A 16,005-nucleotide genomic window follows, 5' to 3' on the forward strand; every position below is an offset into this window, starting at 1 on the left:
CTTTTTTTTCCTTTGTGGTTAGTGAGAATAAAGAGAGTGTGTGACAATATAGTCAAAGGAGATGAGAAGTAGCAATTATCTCCATTAATAACTAGAAATGTGATTACATGAGCATCTCTTACATAATCAATTAGGGTTTAGAGTGTCCATTAGTAAAAATGTTTATTATTAAATACCAGCGGGAAATAGAAAATACTAGCAGAGACTCCATGGGGGGCCTCTCAAGAGTGGGAAACCAAAATTTGACTCATTGTTCCCTTTAGGGACTCATGGAGTTTTCTCTTCCTGAGCTCACTTGTCCCTGGCAGGAATACTGGGGAAACCATTGTGTAGACGTGACGGCTGGAAAAATGTCTCTGCATCTTGATTCTCATGATGTCCTCAAATAATTTCATGTTCCACATCTGTGTATTCTCCTTCCAAAAGTAGTCATTTCTCCATCAGTACCTGTTTAAATTTACTATAAACACGGCATTGTGCTACTTAGTCTAAATTAACTTTGATTTTTTATTTTGTTTGTTTATGGGAAGGGGCACATGCACATGTCCTGGCAAATGTGTGGCCAGAAGACAACTTGTGTGGGTTGGTTCTATTCTTTTCCACATTGGTTTTGGGACGCAAACTGAGGTGATCAGACTTTGACAGCAAGCACCTTTGCACACTGAGCCATTTCACCAGCCCATATTGCATGTGTTTTTACAAACATTGTTTTTTAATAATTGGGTGGACAATGAATGCCTAACATTCTAACTTAAGTAATATTATTAAATCACTTTTATAATTTCATCATGTTACTGTGTTCTTCATAGGAAAAAATATGACTCTTACCTTGGAAAGTTATTTATAGTTAAATATATATATACATATATATATATACTTTGAATTACGTAATGATAAAGGATTTCACCCTTTCACTTAAAAAATTTATGAAGTATTATATACAAATAGTTGTCATAATACCTACTTCATAAGATTGCTCTGAAGGTTAAATGAGACAACACCTAAAGAGCTAACACAATTCTTGCAAATATAAGTCTTCCAATAATAGTAAGTACTTTTTCTCTTAAAATACAAGACAGCTGGCAAATCAGCTCTCTGGCTTTGCAAGGATGCTTTCTGAAGTCAGCCCTGGGTTCCACATGGTTGGAGAGAACCAACTCCCATAATCTGTCCTTCGATCTCAACACCATAACTTGTACATTTGCACACATAAATAAATGAATAAATAAATAATTGTTTATTTATAAATATGTATGTATATAAACACATGGCTTGTATACTCATATATAAATAAATAAATATAAATATATTTATATCTTTTAAAATATTCAAGGGAAGAAAGCAAGGTTCCCTATGGGCTTTTTTAATGAAATATTTTATCTTTTTTTTAAGCTATATTGAGCTTTTTAGGTGTAGTCCACTTTAATCCATAAAATATTATAATCAAAAAGCATAAAAAATGAAATATCCTTGAAACGTAAGTGCATATGGGGACTGGAGGAATAGTTCCATGGTTAAGAGCACTGGCTGCTCTTCCAGAGGACTAAGGCTCAATTCCTAACACCTACACAGGAGCTAACAACCATCTGTAAATCCAGTCCCAGGGGATCCAACACTTCCTTTTGGCCTCTGTGGTTACCAGGCATGTGCATGGTGTACAGACTTACTTGTAATCAAGACACTCATACACATAAGTACATTTTTTTTAATTTTTCAAAAAAAAATAAATGCCTATTTCTCAGTACAAAAGACAGATGAAAGATAAACTTACTGATTGTGCTGCAGGAAGTGCGATATTGGGGATGATTTTATCAGGATTCTCACCATAGCCAAACATGGATGGTTCCACACACCTAGGCCACCCAGGGTCACACTTAGCAAACTCCTCACTGGAAAAACAACTCAGAGTGACTCTACAAGATGCAGGGCTCCCTGACCCTGGAATGGCAGGAGGTATATGTGTGAAAATGATATGCACTGGGGAGAAAGAATTGAAAAACTTATGTCAACTACAATGGTGCCCAAGATAAAGGTCCAGGAGTACTGACTAGTATGCATGACTTTCATCCTAGCACAGAGGCAGAGGATCCTGAGTTAATTCCAGGCAAGACCCTGTCTCAAAATAGTGGTGATGGTGGTGGTGGTGGTGGTGGTGGTGGTGGTGGTGGTGGTGGTGGTGATGATATGGGAGTGGAGAAAGATGAATTGTGCATCATGACAGCTTTTTATATGTGTAAGTACATAGAGCAATTCTGTCCATGGTGTATCATATAAAACAGGAGCTAAGGAGGCCTTTGGGACTGAGTGTGACTGAGAATAGTTACCAAGTAGAAATACTAGATTTATCTCTTTGATAAAAAAAATACTTAAAAAGAACATGTACTTTGTTAACATCCCATTCTGGAGAGTGGGTATGTTGGGGTTATTTTCTTGCCTGAACTACTCTGCATTTTAACTTTTTTTTAAATTAGTGGAGAGATAGGTAGATAGATGGTTAGACAGACAGACAGACAGACAGACAGACAGACACACACACACACACACACACACACACACACACACACACACACACACACACATAGAGAGAGAGATAGGCCAGATCATTAAGAGCAGAGAGTGCTGGAGGAAATTGTTGGTTATGTCCTTATTACTGGTTCAGGTTAGTAGGTTGATCTTTCCTTCCAGTTGAACTGACTTAAACGCACATCTGCTTTAACGAGATATAGGACCGTTTATGTTCACTTTAGACAAAGCCACTTAGCAAATAAGCATTCATGGTGTGCCTCGAAGTATAATACTCAAAGGTGGATAGTTAAGTGTCTGTAAAACGTAGAAAACAACCAAGTATAGGAATGTCAGGTCATTGTGTACAGAGGATAGAGCCTAAGGAACACTGTGGTAAGTGGGAAAATGTCACCTAAAGGCATTCCACTACAGTTAAAGTGTGTCTTCTCCCACAGCTGCAAATTTCCGATCTCCATGTAGACGCTGAGATAGGACTTAACTCTTGGGAAGCCTAGCAGTTGATAGCTTTCTGTAGGAGTTTGCTTCAGCCAGTTCCCTATCAACTGTCCTGAAGGGATGAATGCCAGTGCATATTCAGAAGACTGAGGAGTAAGATTTATATATGTAGACGAGGAGAGATAAGGTAGGGTAGGCAGAGACTGTATAGCCACAGAAAATTGACTGGCTGTAGTAACAGGCAGCTTTTAAAATGGCACCTGTGGTATGTTATTCACAGAATGCTGAGCGGAGAGCAGTAGTCAGAGGCTTCTAAGACAATCATTGTGTGTCTGTTGAAAAGATCACGTCATTTTGGTTTAAGGGGAAATGTGGCAAAGCCTGCCTCCTGGCCTCAGGTGTAACAAAGTAATAAGCCTTTTCTTACCCAGGCACCAAAATTTAGCTTTCTTTTCACTTCTACATAGCTGACATGATCCAGAAAGGGTGGAGGGAGCTCCCTAGTGGCCAGAGCTTGCAGTTCATCCCCGGTGTCCTAGCTACAGCCTGCTTTCTGGTAGGAAGCACAGCTTTGGAGGCCATAGAGCTCCTGAACCAGCCTTCTTCATCAAAATGCAGAAGAGACACAGTGGAGCAGGCTTCCTGTCTTAACCTCGGCAATGGCGTTACTTTAATCGTTAGTGCTCGGTGGTGGGAACCCCAGAGTGATGCTTTATCGCCTGAACTTTTCAAATGTGAATCTAGATTGACTTTCTCTGGTAGAATTGATATTTTTGTCTTCTGGCTAGGGAATTAAATTGAGGCTTTTGTTTCTTTAATTTGTTAATTTGGCATGTTGTTTTCATTAATTCCAGAAGTGGGAAGCTAAATAACCATTTAGAAGCTGCTATTCACGAGGCCATGAGCGAACTGGACAAAATGTCTGGGACTGTAAGTTAATTTATTTTTTCCATTATACTAGTTTCTTTGAAAATAAATTGCATTACCACATTTTTGTTAAAAATCTCTTGAACAGTGTGAAGAAACTCCCACAGCAATACTAAGATGCTAGGCAAGGGAAAGACCAGTGGCAGGATGGCATTTAAGGAAAGGGAGCCTGTGTTAGCTATGGGTTTGTTTGTTTTTTTGTTTGTTTGTTTGTTTGTTTTGTTTTAAAATCTGAGATGAGTAACTTCTGTTTTCTTAAAAAGGTTCATTAAGTGTCAGCAGCAATATGGTGAGGTCCCAGCCCCAGCTTTCTGCATTTGACTGTGAGTAGCAGTGGCCATCACTATAGACAAAATATTCAGCAGTGCAACATCACTCAATCTTTTAAAGAAAAAAATGTGAGATAAAAAGTTTAGTCCATTTTGAGGGTATATTAACTTCCTATTTTCCTTCTGCTGCCTTAAAATTAAAATGCTTTGTGCAAATTTTTGTTACTATTAACTAAACCCTGTGACCAAGGATGTCCTTTCTCTTCACATTCTGTCCAGCAGTTTGAGAGGAGAAGTATAAAGCTGTCTCTCCATCACATACAGACTCAAACACATAAATATAATTTTAGATGTTGCCAATGGTGTAGGTCATAGAAATGTATAAATCTAACCTTTGATTGGTTGGATGACACTGAGGTAAACTTGTAGGTCTAGGCCAATGGCCATCAACTCAGCATTCTCCAGACCAGGTGTATAGTACCTGTCAGTAGAGAGGATTAGGAATGAGAGCAACAGCAATTCTAGAATTGAGAGTTGCCAACAAAGATGAGCCACTAAGACTATAGAGATGCCCAGCCCTCTGCCGTGGCTCACTGGATTCTGGTGCCTGCTGAGGAAGGTGCTACTCTGCTCAGCCACTTCCAGGCCTAGCTCCCTGCTCTGTGGAGTGCCCACCACCCTTGAGACCTGGATGTGTTCCGTGTTCATATGTCCTGGATAATAGCGAGAGAGAAGGCATGAGGACGTGTCAGGATAGCTCCTACGAGCCCGAATGGCATAAACTCACGTGTGTTAGGAAATGCATTAAATGATTTACCTTCCCAAGAAAAAGATAAAAATGGATTGGCCTTCATTTCATTACTCTCTGCCTTGGGACAGTTAGCCTTTGTGGCCACCAGGCATTGGCACCTAATGAGGCAGTTTTGGAATGCACTCTTCAGAAGTGCTTTCTCCCTCACACTGAGCAGAGTGGAGATATATGGGAAGGGCATTGGAGTTGCCTCAACTCTCTTGAGAACCGAAAACTAAAATTTCTCATGTTTACAATGGTTTCAAAGATATTAAAGCACTTGTACACACACAAAACATTAAAAACATTGTATAGCTATTAAAACATGTTTTCAGGCCATAGTTGATCCACAAACTCCTAATTTGCTGTTATGGATAAAGACTCTTTCCTTGATTACAAACCTCCTCATTAATGAATTTTAGTTATGCTTGTTTTAAAAGGTATGTGTGGAAGGGGTCTAGAGAAAGAAGCAGTCTGGGAAGCTTAGAGCATTATCTTAAAGTTTTAAATACTATTTATAAAACAAATTTTATCTTTGACTAAAGACAATGTTTGGTGCTGTCTAAACTTTATTTAAATTGGCTCATTGTCGGTAATTGAATCTAGGTCTTCATGCATGTTTGGCAAGCATGAAGTTAAGTTAGTCTCCAATCCTTAAACATTATAATCTGAACACATAATTAAGCCAACTGGCTGTTTTCTTAGTCCTGTGACATCACGTTAACAGGTTAAAATCATCTGTGACAGAAGTATTTAGACCACGGGAATCGGTAAATACTACAGTGCATTTGTTTCCAAATGCTAGCTGTTTAACATTCATTTTGGCTACCACTTTAAGTCTACCCTGCCTTCTGGACCTTACTTCATTCTCTGACGCAAGTAGCCATGTTACAACTTGGGAGATCTGATTATTTACCCCCTGCTCCTCAAAATGTATGTGGTACCATTCAACCCTTTCTCAATGTGACATACAGGATCAAATGCCTCCAGTTCCTGTTTTAGTATATACCCGTGCTTTGTGGTAATTAGTCTCCCCTGTTTACACAAACTCAGACCTGCCAGTGAATGGCTGTGGCGTTCTATTGTCCGTGCCGATGCTTCTCATGAACAGACATCGCTGGACTGAGCGGCACGTAGATCTTCTGATCTTCGACACTTTGCAGTAGTTATAAAAATCTGCTCTGAAAAGAACAAATGAGTACTTGGTGTTGTCTTCCTGGCTGTCCGGGACACAGTGAGATAGTTGATCCAGGGATGTCTGCCTGGCAGTGCCCGGCTCATGTGTGCTCCCCTGTTCACTGGAGCCTTCTGAGTGTTCCCCTTCCCTTGTCGAGACAGTGTACGTACAGACTCAGGTCTTCACGACATTTTACAGTGTCTCAGGGTATAGCGATTGAAAGTGAAGCAGACTGTTTTCTGCCCAGTGTCTTTGTCCGAAGTCATTTGGTGTTTGTGATTTCAATCTTCCTGTTGTTTTTTTTTCCCACCTTCTTATTTCCAGGTTCACCAAATCCCGCAGGGTGACAGACAAATGAGGCCCCCCAAACCCAAGAGGAGGAAGATCTCCAGATAACAGAGAGTGTTCCACTGACACAGTGTTCATCAAAGGAGCATGCACAGACACACCTTATGTAGGTATTGATACGGCCACTGTTAGATCAATCTGTAAACCATGGCAGATAGCTACCACCACCACAGGGCCCTAAAGGGAACAGCAGTGGAGACGTACGTTGGTCAGGAAGGAAAATGAATGTCGAAAACAAAACAGAACAATCACAATCCCTGTATGAACGAAGCAGTAAATGGCCGAGGGACCGCTGAGAAATGTTTTCTATTGTACTAAAGTTGTGATTATAAGAATAGTCCAAATGTTTCTGAAGAATTTTCAGTGTTGTATATAGAAAATACAGAATTTCATGGTGATATTAGAAATGTAAATATTGTACAATATTGTCATGTACAAGCATACTTAATGCACACTTTATCTTTTATTGTACAAAGAAATAGTGTACAAAAATCTTTGGTTTCTATGGAGTACACCTACCAGAGACTACCAGTGTAAAGTGATAAATAAAAATACAACCTAAATGCTTTTCTATGATAATATAAAAGATGCTGGTTTTGTATTTGACGGCAGAGAAAAGGCATGGTGATGTAATGCACACAACGAGGCATACACTGCACACCGCCGAGTGTCCATTTATGCTGTCTCTTTAGACAGCCCAGAAACATCAGACTGAGCTTCGTGCGGGTGTCTAGGAAGCCTCCAGAGTTCTGAAGAGAGAAAACGCTCGTGGCCATTAAGAATTTAGGATCTCGGGGTTGGGGATTTAGCTCAGCGGTAGAGCGCTTGCCTAGGAAGCGCAAGGCCCTGGGTTCGGTCCCCAGCTCCGAAAAAAAGAACCAAAAAAAGAATTTAGGATCTCAACCGTTGGTTGCATTCCTATTGTTTTACAGTTTTATACATTTATGTAATGAATTTGAGTCATTTCCACTCCTCCAGCCCTCCTTTATCTCCTCGATCTTGTCGGTCAGCGTCCTCCTACTTCGATGTGTCCCTGTGCCTGACCTACTGAGGTGGATTAGCGCTCCTTCCTGTGCGGGGGTGGGGGATGTATCTACTGGTGCAAGAGCAACTTGTCTCTGACTACAGCAGGAGAGGAAATGAGGAGGCCACCCAGCAGTCACTAACTGCTAACAGTCCCTCCGGTGGAGCAGGGCCACATGGGCCCCTCCACCACCCATGCGAAACAGTGACACGTTCAATCCTGTGTGAGCTTGGGCAGCTAACCATAGCTGCAGTGATGTCATGGGTGAAGTAGCCATGACACATCCCGAGCACACCTCCCTATCCTCCAGGTCTTACGGTCTCTCCACCCCCTTTTCCTACCTTGGAAAGTTGGTATGGCTGCCCCATTCAGGGCATTTTAAAAACAGAATAGGTTTTATAATATTTTTTAAAAAAAAACTTAGATTAACTATTTTACTCAATCACTTATTTAGTAAGTCTTTGATGACCACCTTTGGATCGTTTTCTATCAATGATGCTCAGAATCAAAGGGCTTTTTTTTTTTGCATACAACATCCAACACAGTAAAACTTTTCATTTCCACATGTGGAGGCAGAAGCTATACTTTGAAACCATCTACAGACATAAGGATGATGACAGTTCAATTTCTCTTTTTGTGGAGTGGAAAAATAAGTCAAACCACATTTTATATCATTCATCGGTACCCAGAAGTGAAAGCAGCTTGCAAAATAATGAGCAGCGGCAATCTTTATTAGCATTATGTAACATATCAGATTTATTTTATTTAAAGAATTATTTATATCATTCACAGATTATTTTTATATACATATATATTAATGTGGCTCAAATATGTGGGTTGAGTCTTATTAAGCAAATTATTTATGTTGCATTAAATAAGAGAAATGTGAAATAAATGTAGAAAATCACTACATTATAAATATACACACCTAAAATTGTGTAAGGTAATGAACAATAACCATTGTGCACTGTGGTGGCATAAACAAAATTCCAGACCACCTCAGTTAGAGATTGTCAAAAGAAGGGATTTGTTATCCCTCTTTCTTGGAACCAGCCTCCACCTAAGACTCCAGTCCTGCACTCAGCTGCTGGGAGAGTGTTCCCTACCAGACTCTGGACCCTCCTCCTCCTAAACTCCACAGCCTGATCAGGTAACTCAGGACAAAGGAGACAAGGCTCAGAGTGCACAGAACAGACACCCAGGTTTGTTCATTGTTGTTGTTGTTGTTACTGTTGTTGTTGTTGTTGTTGTTGTTACTGTTTTTTTTTTTTTTAAAGACAAGGTCTCTCTATGTACTCTGGCTATCCTGGAGCTTGCTATGTAGACCAGGCTGGCCTGGAATACAGAGTTCCTCCTGCCTCTGCCTCCCAAGTGCTAGGATTAAAGGCATGTGCCACCACACCCATCCTCACCAGGCTCACTTTTGATAGCAAAGTTCTGAGATTTCCCCTCAGATATTTCTGTCTGTTCTGTCCTCGTCTTAACCCTTATCCTCAAGCCTGACAGAATGCAAATAGCTTCCGTGGTACAATCATTTTGTCCTGGGGAAGAGGAATAGGTATCAAGGGAGAGGGTCTCGAAACTTCCCAGGCCTTCATAGAGTCACAGGAAGTAATCTTTTGTGTCATGTAATGGACACGTGTTTGCTACAAGTTGATGTATTTCATCTCTTTAAGCCACTATTGTTTTGCTTTTGCAAAATCAGCCTGCTTCTTCCTGCTTGTGTGCATAGCTGTGTTTATTCTCAGACATGGATGTGTCCGTATGCCCGATGGGTCTGCATGTGTTGCTATACAAAAGAAGAGTCAGCCTTTGCCCTTCTGTTTGTACAGTGACTTGGCCACACCTCCTTTGTGTGTTTCCATTTGCCCCATGATATACTTGGCATTAGGAAACCATGTAAATCTGTTTCTTCCATGACCTCACTGTTGCTTGTGGCTTTGCTGCGGGTGCAAAATGTGGTTGAATCTATCCACTAGGGGCTTTCTCCTTCCCCGTACACTTCCATGGCAAGGAGTATAAGTACTGTCAGGAGTTTAGATCGTGCAAAGCTGGAACACTTTTTACAATGACATCTACCTTACAACTAAAAAACCTGGTCACTCACACTTCCCTTCTTCCCGTAGAGCCACTTCCTTTGTTGTACTGAAGCCAAATTATTTTTAACTAAAAACTAGCCCTTTTATGTTACTAAAATTTTTATTTCCTAAAATAGCATTTAAAAAATATCAAGCATTGGGAAAAAAATGAAAAACATTTTTTTTCTTTACAGAACATAGTGGTCCTAACTACCAAAGGAAACGTAATTCACTGCCTGCCCCTCCATGGTTCTGGGAAGCACACATAGAATAAACCACACTTCGAAGTCTCTTTAACAGAGTATTTCAGATGAGGAAAACTTGACTAAGAAGGCCTTGTGTGGTTTGTTCTGTAGCATTACAGGGCTTGTTTTTAACCACGTAATTAAAGGGAAATTTTTGGAACGTACTTTTGAGATACACTTGGAAGGAAAATACTTGAAGGGCATTTATCCCATGTAAAATCAGGAGCCATGTTTAGTCATTCATGAAGATCCTGCCTGACTGGGAGTTCTGTTGTGTCTGTCTTTTAAGTAAGTGTGGCCTGCTTTGTAACAGCACAGCATCGAGGGAGGAGTTGAGGCTGACTGTTCACCTTCCCTAAGGTTTCTGAAGAGTCTCGGGCCACATGAGTCACGTGAGTTGCTTTCTCACTTCAGAGGATGATAATGCATTGTTAACCGTGATGACCTTCCATGCAGCGTGTGGTCTTCACTTGCCCGTCACGAGCAGTTTTCCATTAGCATCTAAGATCTGCTAAGATGCTTAGGAAGTTGGTAGCACCGTGCCTTTTTTTTTTTTTTTTTTTTTTTTTGGTTCTTTTTTTTCAGAGCTGGGGACCGAACCCAGGGCCTTGCGCTTCCTAGGTAAGCGCTCTACCACTGAGCTAAATCCCCAGCCCCGGTAGCACGTGCTTTATGAAAAGAATCCCTCGGCTCTAAATCTCAACAACTATCTATTCCCTCTGACCATCTGCCCACGTGATAGAGTGCAAGGCTCAAGCTACGAACCGAAGACACAGACCCGACGCTGGGATGCTGCTGGTTGGTCTTTTTCTTTGATTCACTCTACTTGCATTAGCCAAAGATCTCAGAAAATTATAACTCATCTGTGTAAACAACCCAAAAGTGAGAATCAAATCAGTGAGCCAAGAAAAGCAGTGAGCGTCGGAATCATGGGAAACCCAGCTAACAATGGGGAGTGTGAGTCAGAAAAATAATGAAGAAAGTATCATCTTCAAATATGGAAGTTGGGGTTGGGGATTTGGCTCCGTGGTAGAGCGCTTGCCTAGCAAGCACAAGGCCCTGGGTTCGATCCCCAGCTCCAAAAAAAGAAAAGAAAGAAAGAAAGAAAGAAAGGAAGGAAGGAAGAAAGAAAGGAAAAAAAATATGAAAGTTAATTGGTATCTACTGTAAATATGTTTGATCAGCCTTATCTGCTTTTATACACACTGTGTGTGTACCTCAATGACCTCTATACACCTGAAAAGCTGGTTGATTTAATAATTTGTTATGTAAATACAAAGCTGTCTATAAATTAGAAAATTTGATGCCATACAGCTTCATAATATACAAATGGTTTTTGTAACATTATGCCTTCATGAATGAAGTATAAATCCATTAGACTGTCTGTGTAGAAGGGGAATAGTTTGCATCTCACTAACAGGGTTATTTTCATCCAGATGGTTATACCACTGGAAAAAGAAAACGGCCTGAAACTTTTCAATATGAAAACCAAATATGGTTCCACTTTCCCCAAGTCCCCTTTTAAATGCAAGACTGTTGAACTCTGTGCTAAATACCTTGCGTTATGAGATTTCCATAGGGGATACAATGATCTGTGCCAGGGATCAACAGAGAAAACCTTCCCAAAGGCAAATATTCCACTTGAGAGCCTACAAATCTGCCTTTCAGACAGTAAGCAGAGGAAGAGTCCCAGCATTCTTGCTGCTTTGCAACTAACTAATCTTCTCTACTGCGTTCCCACAGATCTTAAAAGTATGACGTCAGTGAGTAGGGCTTAACTCTTCATTTCTCAAGAGTCTTGCAAGTGTCACCTCAACACTGGGCTTCTCAGCCTTGGTACTGGTGACATTGAGGCTGGGTCATTTCTGACTGAAGGGGCTGCTTTGTGCATTCTAAGATGTTTCACGGTGTCTCTTCTGTCAGTAACATTCTCTCATAACAATCAAGAGTGTAGGGGTTCAGATTGGAAATTTAAAAACACTGCCTAATTTGAGCCACTTTGGGAGCCTATGTCTCTGTAAACTATGGACAGACTTGCATTATATAATAATTCCAGAAGCAGCCAAAACTGGTATCAACTGAGTCTGTCTTGATCCATCATAGTTAAGGAAGTGAAGACATTAATATTGGCCCCTCTTTGAACTTGATACTTTTCAGGGCTATTCAACAAAATTTGATACTCCCGTGTCATCTACAAATGTGTTGGGCTACATTCAGAGCTATCCTGGGGCACAACGACACTGGACTGCAATTGGATATACCTGCTTAACCCAAGATAATTAAGACTGAGATAACAGCCTAGAAGAGTTACCCAAGTCCATGTGGCCTAGAATCTACGAGAAGACCAGCAGCCCATATAGAGCAGTCCTAGGACTTTTAGGGAGTGGAAGTTCAAGATGGGTGTGGGGGTGCTTTTCTTGGAATGAGAGGAGGCCTTTGCCTGTGAGGATCCATACATGTATACTCTCTACAGTGGTCTTGCTCATATCCTTGCAACAATTCTGACGGAAGTGATTGAGAAGATCTTAGAGGTATCATTGCTATATTTATTCACTAAGTGAATCTTTACTAAGTGCCATTGTATGTGACACTCTGTGTGAACCAGTGGAGATTCTGGTAAGCGAGACAGACCCATCCTCTGCCCTCACTGAATGGACGGAGGGACAGACAAACACGTACGTATAATAATTATAAGGGACAGTACGGGGACATTACGTGTCTGCTGGCTCAGTTTCGGCGGATAAAGGGTTAAAGCACAAGTCATGGGAAATGAATAGGAACTGGGCAAAGGAGAGTCTGTAATACGTGATAGCATGTAGATGTGTTGGATACAACAGAATAGTGAGTGTTAAGGCCTAAAACATGGAAGAAAATGCTGGAGGGGCCATGGGGGGCCCAGCGAGGCGCCATGATTTTTCCACTGTGATAAAGAGCTAGTGGATAGACCTTTAAAGAGTTGTACGACTAGGTTTGTGTTTTAGGAAATGTATCTGGCAGCAGTGTTAAGAACCAGTGAAAAAATGCTGGGCCTGGTATACTAGTCCAAAACTGAGGCAGGAAGATCAAAGTTCAAGACTAGCCTTGATCACAAGTTTAAGATTACAAAGTGGTTTCAAAGCCTAGGCAACCGAGTGAGACCCTGTCTCCAAAGGAAAAGTGACAAAGGTCCTGGGAATATCATTCAGTGGTAGAGTTCTTACCCGGTGTGTATAAAGTTGGAGGGTCAAATCCCAATCTCTCCCTCTCCCTCTCCCTCTCCCTCTCCCTCTCCCTCTCCCTCTCCCTCTCCCTCTCCCTCTCCCTCTCTCCCCCTCTTTCTGTCCCCCTCTCTCTCACACACACACACATGCACACACGCGCACTCATGTGTAAACTTACAATGAAAGAGGTTAAAACTGAAGAGCATGAAAATCCCTTCTGAAGAAAAACATTCTTCAAGTGCATAAACTTTTTAATTATTTTAAATAGTAGCCTACCATAAATTTTCAGATTTGTCAATCAAATGCCATCCTTGTGTGTTTGTGTGTGTGTGTGTCTTTCTAAGATACATTGAACATTCTTAATCTGAAATCTAAAAGCCTCCAAAATACAAAAGTATTTTAGTGAAAACACCATATCTGAGGTACAAAATCCCACACCTATGACTCACAGTCAAAAGTGTAGGTTGCCTCACTGTGTATGTATGTAAAAAGTACACACACAAAATGAATTTGGAGTCTACTTCCCATGATGCCTCATCATATATATGCAAATATTCTAAAGTTCAAGACAATCCAAAATCTAAAAAACAGCTCAGCCTCAGCATTTTAGGTGCAGGATCCTAAGCTGCACTTGTAAGGAAATGTATGTGCACACCTCAGTTGGCTGTAACCTGTGCACACCTCAGTTGGCTGTAATCTGTGCACACCTCAGTTGGCTGTAAGCTTATTCCTATGTCTCCTTTCTTTCCTTTTACAGGTAGGAAAACAAATGTGTGTCTTTTCTGGTTATCAAAGGTTGGGGAGGTTTAAATCCCTAGACTATTTTGCTAAGACTACTGATAGGAAGCTGACTGGAGCGCACAGGTAACTGTAGGTCAGGCCTTTGGGGTGAATAATTTGTCTGTCTGTCCTGGGAAATAAGAAGCTGTGGTAGAAGGTGCACAATGTTCAAAGTACAAGTGAGCACTGAAGATATGGAAAGACAGGGAGGCAGAGAAAAAGGTCATCAGGGTCTACAACAGGCCATTGTCCTGTTGGAACTCCACCTCATCAGGTGAAAGTGTACCGTGGTGCATACCAACCTGTGATTGTATATCTGTTCTGCAAACATCCCAACTGCGATTAGTCACTCTCTATACTCAGTGAACAGTGCAGTGGGGGCTTTTCAAAGCTAATACTGGTTTAAAAGGAAAGAAACAGGCACCAGTGAAATAACACTAACAGGTATCAGATCCAATGGCTTTGAGTCAGCAAATATCCCTTCCCTGGAACAGGAGGCTGTGTAGACAGAAGTGCACCCTCCATGGATGCAGTCCATTATAATGGTTGCCGACTGGGCCAAGAAAGTCCTAATGGATATGCATATGTAGCTCTGAGTCTAACTAGAAGCTTCACTTTGGGCAAGTTCTTCATCTAAAAAATAGATAGTGGCCCTTGCTTTATTGTGTTGAAAACTGGGTGACATAAAAGATAAAAACTCTTGATGCCAGGCACTGCTAACTTGCAATGTAAATATTTTGATCAGCAAAGGGACCCCCTGTCGGAGGAAGGGACTGTGAGACTCTGGCATTGTCTAGAATGCTGGAAGCCCTGGGAAGCCTCTAACAGAGGACAAGGTGTCCTGTCCAGGGTCATGCTACCACAAGTGAATCCTCACAGATGCCTTCTGAGGTTCCTCTTCCCAGCCCCAGGTTTCTGGACTGACTTATATGTGGCGTTTCCTGGATGAATTCTGCTATCCATGATGCCACATGCAGATGTGAGGCAACAAAACTATTCTTCTGACGTAATCTAGAAATTTGTTTCTCTAAGAGGTTACATGAGTTAGTTATAGTAACCAGGGCAGAATCAGAATTGGATAGAATGGGAGAAATTCTGAGCCTTGGCTTCGCAATGAGATTGAGAACAGCTCTACAAATAAGTAGCTAGACTTCAAACATGTAAACGGCCAACAATACAGACCTTAGGAACAGGGGAGAATGTATTTGAGATGAGACACTGAAAAGTGAGGTCTTAGTTGTTGACACTGTCTTATATGATAAGTCACTAGAAAACCCTACAGTCAGACAACTAGGGTGTGACCACTCCATTCCTCTGTTGTATCACCTGAGGAATGGCACTGAACTTAGAAGCTACCTCATAAAACTGTTGGAGTGTTACTTAAATTGATGTGGATAAACTATTATATCCTAATTATATTCACCTCAGTACAGAAGCTAGGCTTCTTCTGGCTATTCCATGAACAGATGGAGATAATACAGCCCCAGTAAGTAGCTTAACTAATCTCCCAGGTGTTGGCCACTTTAACGGACCTTGCTGGTCACTGTTAACTGTGTGTTGTTAAATATGTCCTCTTATTTAACCGTGAGTACTCAGAATTATAACCAAGCTAGAATCAAGAAATTCTTAGAAGATTTGAGTATGAGAACTGGGAGGACGCAGGTTTGGGTGGATTCATAACTATCCTGGGATTAGTTTTTTTTACCCAAAAGAGTAGCATGAAATGAAAAGAGATGATATATTGAGAAGTGCTTTTAAAAGAGAATAAAGGAAGCGCAAGGCCCTGGGTTCGGTCCCCAGCTCCGAAAAAAAAAAAAAAAAAAAAAGAGAATAAAGGACACATACAATAGTAGCATTTAAAAGTGCCATTAAAGATTATTTCGTAACTGGGAGTTCCTATCTAAATTCTATGCCCAGGCTTCTGCATACTGTGAAGACTTAGGCCCCACCTTGCTGTAAAAAGAAGCAGAAATACTCCTGGTGATGGAAAGGTAAATGAACACTTAATCCCAGACAGGGCCCCGGTGGGGTTTCCTGTCCCTGGAGCTGCTGGGTGTGAGAAAGGCAATGGGGAACTGAGCCAGGAGGACTGGGACCTCAGCTCTCCTTCCCAAGTTCACCCTCAGTGGTTTTCCTGGTCATGAGGAGAGTCTTCACAAATCTCTCATGACCCTTGGCAGGCGCTGCCCCATTTTTGCACAAATGG

The 16,005-nt window shown here is 41.2% G+C and overlaps 1 protein-coding gene across 25 annotated transcripts in view; it reads left to right on the forward strand.

Annotated features, from left to right (window-relative positions):
• The window catches only part of Mbd5 (methyl-CpG binding domain protein 5), a 405,513-nt gene extending 389,879 nt beyond the window's left edge, over positions 1-15,634 (forward strand). For 19 of the 25 annotated variants that reach the window (XM_063283556.1, XM_063283558.1, XM_063283552.1 and 16 more), the window contains 2 exons: positions 3,816-3,891; positions 6,449-7,058. In XM_063283556.1, coding sequence (XP_063139626.1) covers positions 3,816-3,891; positions 6,449-6,520 — 148 coding nt within the window. In that variant the 3' untranslated portion in view covers positions 6,521-7,058. Of the gene's footprint in view, positions 1-3,815; positions 3,892-4,151; positions 4,212-6,448; positions 7,059-9,768; positions 11,515-11,976 lie in introns of those variants that run through there. The other 6 variants (XR_005502930.2, XR_010064610.1, XR_010064609.1 and 3 more) reach the window with 4 other exon arrangements.
• The last annotated feature ends 371 nt before the right edge of the window (positions 15,635-16,005 follow it).

This window comes from Rattus norvegicus, chromosome 3 (assembly GCF_036323735.1).
Source record: "Rattus norvegicus strain BN/NHsdMcwi chromosome 3, GRCr8, whole genome shotgun sequence".
NCBI lineage: Eukaryota > Metazoa > Chordata > Mammalia > Rodentia > Muridae > Rattus > Rattus norvegicus.